Source organism: Salvelinus sp. IW2-2015, linkage group LG20 (assembly GCF_002910315.2).
Source record: "Salvelinus sp. IW2-2015 linkage group LG20, ASM291031v2, whole genome shotgun sequence".
Lineage (NCBI taxonomy): Eukaryota > Metazoa > Chordata > Actinopteri > Salmoniformes > Salmonidae > Salvelinus > Salvelinus sp. IW2-2015.
In genome coordinates, this window is record NC_036860.1 from 72178740 (window position 1) to 72187971 (window position 9232).

General features: G+C 42.9%; 2 protein-coding genes across 2 annotated transcripts in view; both read right to left on the reverse strand.

Moving 5' to 3' along the window:
- Positions 1 to 9232, reverse strand: part of LOC139029507 (inactive phospholipase C-like protein 2) — a 282717-nt gene that overhangs the window by 224546 nt on the left and 48939 nt on the right. The window lies entirely within an intron of this gene.
- LOC111981098 (inactive phospholipase C-like protein 2) overlaps positions 1 to 9232 on the reverse strand; it is a gene marked incomplete at its 5' end in the record, with an annotated part of 21310 nt that extends 12078 nt beyond the window's left edge. The window contains one exon of the mRNA XM_024012245.1: positions 7871 to 9232. Coding sequence (XP_023868013.1) covers positions 7871 to 9232 — 1362 coding nt within the window. The remainder of the gene's footprint in view (positions 1 to 7870) is intronic.

The following is a 9232-nucleotide window of genomic DNA, read 5'->3' on the forward strand; positions in this document are numbered from 1 at the left end:
CATTCACTCTAGGAGACAGAACGCGTCTCCTTCCTGAGCAGTATGACGGCTGCGTGGTCCCATGGTGTTTATACTTGCGTACTACTGTTTGTACAGATGAACGTGGTACCTTCAGGCGTTTGGAAATTGCTCCCAAGGATGAACCAGACTTGTGGAGGTCTACAATTATTTTTTCTGAGGTCTTGGCTGATTTCTTTTGATTTTCCCATGATGTCAAGCAAAGAGCCACTGAGTTTGAAGTTAGGCCTTGAAATACATCCACAGGTACACCTCCAATTGACTCAAATGATGTCAATTAGCCTATCAGATGCTTCTAAAGCCATGACCTAATTTTCTGGCATTTTCCAAGCTGTTTAAAGGCACAATCAACTTAGTGTATGTCAACTTCTGACCCACTAGAATTGTGATACAGTGAATTATAAGTGAAATAATCTGTCTGTAAACAATTGTTGGAAAAATGACTTGTGTCATGCACAAACTAGATGTCCTAACCGACTTGCCAAAACTATAGTTTGTTAACAAGAATTTGCGGAGTGGTTGAAAAATGACTTTTAATGACTCCAACCTAAGTGTATGTAAACTTCCGACTTCAACTGTAAGTGAAGGTAGAGGTTGTGGTGCTAGGGCAGGAGGATCAAGAGATGAGGGGAGCCCCATCCCATTGGATGTGTCATGACGTTGCCTGTTTGGGTCACAAGCCCCATCCCCCTCTCCCTGCCACTCCTGCTCCCCCTTTCCTCCTTCAACCCATGCGTGGCCAGAGAGACGTCGTAAATTCCTGAGAATCTCCTCATGGACACACAGTATAGCAGAGGGTAAAACTTTCATAGAGAACAAAGGGATTTTTCCACCTCACAGAACTTGAGTACGAACAGATTTCATGTTCCGGAAAAAGTATAAAAGATCGGTGAAGATTCCAGCTATTAACTGGTCCGTTTGTCACAACTTGGGAAACTCATGGGAGACTGTGTGGCTACATTACCATACCACTGTTTATATAATAGCCTCAGATATGAGGTTTACATCTAATTGCTGTATAAGATGAATGAGTGAGTATGATACTGTTTGTATAATGGTGTAATATGATTTTGGACTGTTTAATGAAGAAAATCCAATCCCTTTTGATTTGAACTAAATCCGAGGACCCGCCCTGAGCCCAGTTGGGTCAGACATCCTGGGACAGCCCTTTCTGCAATCCTAATAAAAAACCAACTCTGAGAAATTATCACTAGACCATGTTTTTTCTCCATTAGGAGGGGAACAAAGGTTGTGTACCATTGCTGAATCTTTTAACCATACCACGTGGTTAACCTTTTGTCAATAGGGGGTGCTGTTAGCACTTTCTTTTTTTTGACATTGCCAAATTAAACTGCCTAGTAGTCAATTCTTGCTCGTACAATATGCATATTATTGTTATTATTGGATAGAAAACACTCTCTAGTTTCTATACCGTTGGAATTATGTCTCTGAGTGGACAGAACTCTATCTACAGCACTTTTCCTGACAGGGAGTGAGATTTCAGAAATCTTGGCCTCTGGTCCCAGGTCAGTTTTAATGTCCTGTGAATGCTATGAGGATACAAACACAGCCTACACCTTCTCTAGATGTCAGTAAGTGGTGACAATTTGAATGGAGTCGATTGCGCAATCAGGGCCCGTATAAAACACAAAAGACCGGAAGTAGCTTTCCTTTGGACCCTGCGCTCGACGCGAGAAGGACGTTGGACCGACCTCTTTCCAAGCCTTGTGTTTAGCCAGTAATATATCGCCGGTCATGTTTTTACTTGTTATAGGTGTTAAAAACATCATAAGGTAGTTAATTTAAACCGTTATTATAGCAATTTATATCCGTTTAGTGCGATTTGAGGCATTTATTTGTGACACCTTCCATGAGCTGGGCACGTTTCCTGTACATACCGAACGTTATTGGCCATTTCGACGGGACAAGAGGACATCTTTCGACCAAAAGACGATTAGACCGGAGAAAGGATACATTGGCCAAGATTCTGATGGAAGGAAGAAACTCACAGTAAGAACTATTTATGATGATAAATCGCTGTTCTGTTGAAAAAATTTAAACGCATATATCGCCATTTTGTTATGTGTAGCTTTGCTTGGCGGACCCGGTATTGCACAGTAAGGATAAATTTTTGAAATGTAAGTCAGCGATTGCAATTAAGAACTAATTTGTCTTTCGATTCCTGTCAACCCTGTATTTTTTAGTCAAGTTTATGATTAGCTATCGATTAGACTAGATCACTCTCAAAGATAGCGCCGACATTTTCAGGCCAGTTTTGCTACTATTCTCATTGTATAACCACGTTTTTTTTGTGGCTAAATATGCACATTTTCGAACAAACTCTATATGTATGTTAATATGATGTTACAGGATGTCATCGGAAGAATTCTGAGAAGGTTAGTGAAAAAAATAATATATTTTGGTGATCATAACGTTATCGCTCCCGTTGCCTTGGATTCATGCTGGGGTAACGTTTGCACATGTGGTATGCTAATATAACGATTTATTGTGTTTTCGCTGTAAACGCTTAGAAAATCTGAAATATTGTCTGAATTACAAGATCTGTGTCTTTCCATTGCTATGCTTTGTCTATTTTATGAAATGTTTTATGATGAGTAAATTGGTAATACACGTTGCTCTCTGTATTTACTCTAGTCGAGTTGTGATGGTGGTGCAATTGTAAACTATGATTTCTACCTGAAATATGCACATTTTCTAACAAAAACTATCTATACAATAAATATGTTATCAGACTGTCTCTGATGAGGTTTTTCTTGGTTAGTGGCTATCAATATCTTTATTTGGCCGAATTGGTGATAGCTACTGGTGAGAGAAAAAATGTGGACAAAGAAAAATGGTGTCTTTTGCTAACGTGGTTAGCTAATAGATTTACATATTGTGTCTTCCCTGTAAAACATTTTAAAAATCAGAAATGATTGCTGGATTCACAAGAAGTGGATCTTTCATCTGGTATCTTGGACTTGTGATTGAATGATATTTAGATGCTACTATTTACTTGTGACGCCTATGCAGCTATGCTATTCACTTTTTTACTGGTGGGGGGTGCTCCCGGATCGCGGTTTCTGACTCGGTAGAATTAAACTCTTAGACTATACCGACAGAATAAGAACAAGTCTTTTGATATTGACTACTAGTCTGCAGCTAGGAATTCGGTATCATTGAACGCGAAAGCCTGAAGGTACCACGTTCATCTGTACAAACAGTAGTACGCAAGTATAAACACCATGGGACCACGCAGCCGTCATACTGCTCAGGAAGGAGACGCGTTCTGTCTCCTAGAGATGAATGTACTTTGGTGCAAAAAGTGCAAATCAATCCCAGAACAACAGCAAAGGACCTTGTGAAGATGCTGGAGGAAGCAGGTACAAAAGTATCTATATCCACAGTAAAACGAGTCCTATATCAACATAACCTGAAAGGCCGCTCAGCAAGGAAGAAGCCACTGCTCCAAAACCGCCATAAAAAAATAACTACGGTTTGCAACTACACATGGAACAAAGATCGTACTTTTTGGAGAAATGTCCTCTGGTCTGATGAAACAAAAATAGAACTGTTGGCCATAATAACCATCCTTATGTTTGKAGGAAAAAGGGGGAGGCTTGCAAGCCGAAGAACACCATCCCAACCGTGAAGCACGGGGGTGGCAGCATCATGTTGTGGGGGTGCTTTTCTGCAGGAAGAACTGGTACACTTCTCAAAATAGATGGCATCACGTGGAAGGAAAAGTATGTGTAACGATCTTCTTCGTCTGATGAACAGGAAGGATCGGACCAAAACGCAGCGTGTTAAGTGTTCATGCTTTATTGAAAACTGAACACTAAATACAAAATAACAAAGTGAATAAACGAAAATTTAAACAGTCCTGTAAGGTGCAACAACACAAAACAGAAAACAACTACCCACAAAACCAACATGGAAAATGGCAACCTAAATAGGCTCCCCAATCAGAGACAACGAGAAACAGCTGTCTCTGATTGGGAACCAATTCAGGCCACCATCAACCTACAATCCCCTAGACCATACCAAATCCCCATAGATCAACAAAACCCCTAGACAAGACAAAAACCCTAGACAATACAAAACCTAAACAAAACACCCTTGTCACACCCTGACTTAACCAAAAAATAAAGAAAACAAATATAACTGAAGTCAGGGCGTGACAGTATGTGGATATATTGAAGCAACATCTCACGACATCAGTCAGGAAGTTAAAGCTTGGTCGCAAATGAGTCTTCCAAATGGACAATGACCCCAAGCCTACTGCCAAAGTTGTGGCAAAATGGCTTAAGGACAGCAAGGTCAAGTTATTGGAGTGGCCATCACAAAGCCCTGACCTCAATCCTATAGAACATTTGTGGGCAGAACTGAAAAAGCGTGTGCGAGCAAGGAGGCCTATAAACCTGACTCAGCTACACCAGCTCTGTCAGGAGGAATGGGCCAAAATTCACAACTTATTGTGGGAAGCTTGTGGAAGGCTACCCGAAACATTTGACCCAAGTTAAACAATTTAAAGGCAATGCTACCAAATACTAATTGAGTGTATGTAAACTTCTGACCCACTGGGAATGTGATGAAAGAAATAAAAGCTGAAATWAATMATTCTCTCTACTATTATTCTGAMATTTCACATTCTTAAAATAAAGTGGTGATCCTAACTGACCTAAGACAGGGATTTTTTACTAAGATTAAATGTCAGGAATTGTGAAAAACTGAGTTTAAATGTATTTGGCTAAGGTGTATGTAAACTTCAGACTTCAACTGTACACTACGGGTACAGGCGGGGTCCAGCTAGGGAGACCATCTACAAGAAAGCATTGATGCCAACCACAGTGGGTTATGACGCCATCCATCTCAACATCAAGCCCGAGGCCTCTCTTTTCAGTCTATTGAAAAGGCTGTTTGCCAGTTTCTATCGCTGTTCCTCTGAGGGAGATGGACATTTTACATCTCCCTTTCAGGAAGCAGGGCAGCTGCTGTGCATGCTGGCAAAAACACCATCACACACACACAGATCTGGTCACCTGCTGTACCAGTTGCCTAATCGTAATTGTCTTCTAAAACCTTGTATTATGATAGAAAAATGAATAGCTCCTGCATGCACACAAAAACGTCACAACTAACATGACTCCCTTGTGTATCATTTCCAAGCTTAGCATAGACCCCCCCCCCGGTTTAATGTGGGGGTGTTAGCTTAGACTGAGTCATTGTCACTGGCCTATTTTGAACATTGTGTAATCACATCTTCTGACTCACACACAAGCACAGATTTGAAATAAAATGACTGGTGACACTTTATTTGGATAGTCTGTAGAGCATCTAGAGATGGACTATCTACAGGCTATTAGTAACATTTCAACTATCTACTAACCCTAACCCTGGCTCTAACCTTAACCTTAACCGTTCTCCTCACCCTAAATGCAGCCCTAACCCTAACCCTACCCCTTACCTTAACCCTTACCTTAACCCTTACCCTAATCCTTTTTCTAAACCTCAACCTAACCGCAACCTCAGCAAGCAGTTAGTATGCCCATCTGTAGAGCATCTAGAGATGGAAAATGGAAAATCCAAATAAAGTGTGACAAAATGATTAGCTGACAGTATCTGTGTTAGGAGTCTTGCTTCCATCTACATTTAACAACTGCATGAGGCTTGTATCGAGTCCCCAAATATGTCCAGCTGCTTTTCACAAGAAAACATTTCTCTAAACATAGTATTTACTGGTATAGATTGTATCCGGTCATTTGCCTGCTACCCTTCACTTTCACATCCGTACCAACACTAAAAAAAACTATTCCCCAAATTACAGTATTATTTTCAGTCTGGAACAAAACCAACATCTCCTTTTTTTGTAACAGTGCCTGGGTAAACGAGATACCCTTTTGGAAAAGAGAATCAAGATCATCTGCATCAATTTCCACAATGAAAAATGTATGACAGCATGCCACAGGATCTCTAATCACATCCCTGCTTAATTATTGTGGTCTTGCTCTTGTTTCCCATGTCCCTTAGGCCTAGATTGAGTTGGCTGGGCGAGAACAACTACCACAGCCTCCAGCGCGCCTGGGGTTTAGGCTGAGACAGAAACAGAAGCTGAGACATCCTAAAGCTCTGAGAGGATTACAAGTATAGTACCTGAGATCAGGAGTCAATCGTGCTTATATCTGTAGTGATTTGAAATCAGAGTCATGCGGACTGGGAAAGTAGGTAGCTCTACGTACCTGGGTCATACCTCACCGACTGAGGTACATTAGTGACCTAGTTTCTCTTTCTCTAACAAACACAACATCTATATCATACATTTGTTACATTTGTTATTTACTGGTACTACAATAGCTTTTCACTCTGGAGAGACCGTTAAAATTGCTGCCATCTTCATATAAGTACTGTTCTGAATTCCCCTGAGCACCTACTAGGTGCACTGCAGTTTCCTTATGTAAAATATCGTCTCACACCTGAAAACAATTTGCAATAACGCATATTCATAACAAACATCATTGCAGAATATTAAGAAAATCCTTCTTCAGAAAAAGAGAGCTATTGTCGTGATGCCAACTACAGTGCTAAGCATAATAAAACAGAATTAAAATCCTATGACTATGCAGCCTACAACTAGTCAGTTGAAATGATTTGAAATAGGCCTAAATCCTCAATGAAACATAAGTGCTCATAGCTACTGTATAAAGAAGAATCCAATTAGAAAATGTGAAATGGCTAAGAAGATAGAGGCAGCACAAAATAAGAAAGTATAATGATTTTATATCTCTGTTTCACATTTTTATAACAGCTTTTATTTCCAACTGTGGCAAGTTGTTATAAGAACAGGCCATTCCATTCTCGGGCAATCAAGGTTTTATGGAGTTAAAAGCCATAACTACCTGGATAAAAGCATTCGACAACTATGAGTCGAATGTTGACCCCAATCAAGTTCAAAGTATCCAGAGAAATAGTCTATTCTCAAATCTGTCAGACAGGACAAGAGACCTGCCAGTCTAAACCAGACAGCTGATGTACAAAGTATACAGGGCGTGTAAAGCCTYCTCACTTCCCATCTTTATCATCACACAGACAGACAGTAGACCAGACAAGACAGAGAAAAGCTTCATTTTACGTCCTTCAATCATGACAACAACAATTACAAGCTGTACTCGAACTGCCATCCTCTCCTGACAAACATCTATATATAAACTATTGCAAAACATAAATTGATGGCTACTTATAATCTCAGCGGTGATGTTAGAGGGAGAAGGGGGGGGGGGTTAATAACAAACTATTATGAAACATGACTGGTTTGTCATTCATCATTTCTGTGGGGGGTTCATAAGGGTGCTCACAGAGCCTAACACAGACCATCAGCCACTTAATGAGGACCCTTTACACAAGCCTTTTAATTGTCCAGCTTTACTGACATTCTCATTCACGGCTCCTGCCTTTTACATCATGTAAATACAACACAATTATCAACGTTTCTCTATCCATCGGAGCGACAAACAGAGAACGAGCTGAGAGTCACCTCAACAACGTTTTGTTCCTATTCAGTGAGGTGCTAAGGGTGCWCCTGTCTAGCTACTAATTGTGCTATACTACTTCTTCCCAGGCTCCCTCACTCCTAATTGGTGTCTTCTTCTATCTCTCGTGGAATGATTGAACAGTGTTATCGTATTCCATTATGGAAATGCAGCCTGAGAGGCAATCAGGACTGCTTAGTATCTCCACATCACCCAACTTGATGTCATTTCCAGATGTAATGTATGCGAGGGAAAGTGCCTGCCTTTAATGCTCCTTCAAAGAATTTATAAAAGTTTGTACATATAATGAATGTTAAGTACTTTACCTGGACGTTCTCCCGGAGGTCTGTGGCTTCCCTCAGAGGCTGGGTGGATGCTCTGAAGAGCTCGTCTACCACCTTGATACCGGTGGTCTTGCTGGAGGTGTACTCACGAGCCTTCTTGCCCTTCCTCACCGACAGGCCTCTCTTGTGGGCCTTGCCACCTCCCCTTCTGTTGGTGATGGCCACATGTACGAACAGGGTGCARTTGGGTAGGAACTCCCCCGTCAGCGACTGCAAGGGGACGTGCCTGTAGCCYGGCTGCAGACATTCAAAGGGGATTGTGTACTGGCCGATGAACTCGTCTCCGATGTAGTCGTCGTCCAGCACTACRAAGCGTAGWGCCGCCAGCTCCGGYAGGTTGATCTGGAACTCAAAGCTCTCGTCGAAGACRGGGTTGTCTCCGTTTTGAGAGACCGTCTTRGTCCTCTGCTCGGCRCAGTCGGCCGGGATGCCGTGGATCTCYGCATAGATGTAGGGTTCCACCACGTCTCCCTTTGCAGCRGAGCCCCTGGGCTTRGGCAGRTTCTGCCCGCTGATCACCTTGATGTGGAGAAGCTGGGCGGACACCCCTGGYAGGGATTCCCTGGCRTTGGCGCTGAAGTATGACACCTCCTCCCTCATGATGGCCGGCCGCARCACGTAGCCACAGTTCCCGTTCTGCCTGAACCATCCCAGGTTGAGGTCCATCATCAGGCCYGGGGTCTGGTAGTTCATGGCTACAATCTGGCAACCACACTTCCAGAAGTCCTGGGGGTTCATGTTACTGGCGTCGATCCGCATCGGAGTGGGGTACACCCTGGAGAGGAAGCGCTTGTTGTAGCACACAAAGTCCTCGGGGAACTCGTTGGCGAACCTGTTGGCGTCGACCTCATTGAAAGAGCACATCTCCCAGTATTTCTGATCCCTCTTGGARATGTCAAAGTCCCTGAACTGCACTGACTTACAGAGGGAGACCAGGTCCGACAGTTCCTTACACAGCCTCAGCCGTTTGCAGCCAAGGCCRTTGAGATGGTCYTTATCATCTGCCCCCACCCTCCTGGACATCTCCAGACCCTCCTCCTCATCAGTCACCTCCCCCTCTGACTCRGGGTAGTTTGGGGGCAGCCGCTTGCCCTTCAGCAGGATCTTACCCTTGAGTTCCTCTGGGGAGGGTAGGTAGTGGTCCTCTGAGCTGGGGKCATCCAAGTACAGCTTGTCTCCAAGGATCTTCTTCATGTGCTGGGCCATGACCCTCTGCTGGGGGATGCAGCAGTGTGTCACCAGGCAGAGGATGAGGGGGTACTCAGAGCTCTCAAATGCATACTGGTTTATAATATCCAAGACCTTGCAGAGGGCTAGCTGAGATGCCACCGAGTTCCCCACGTA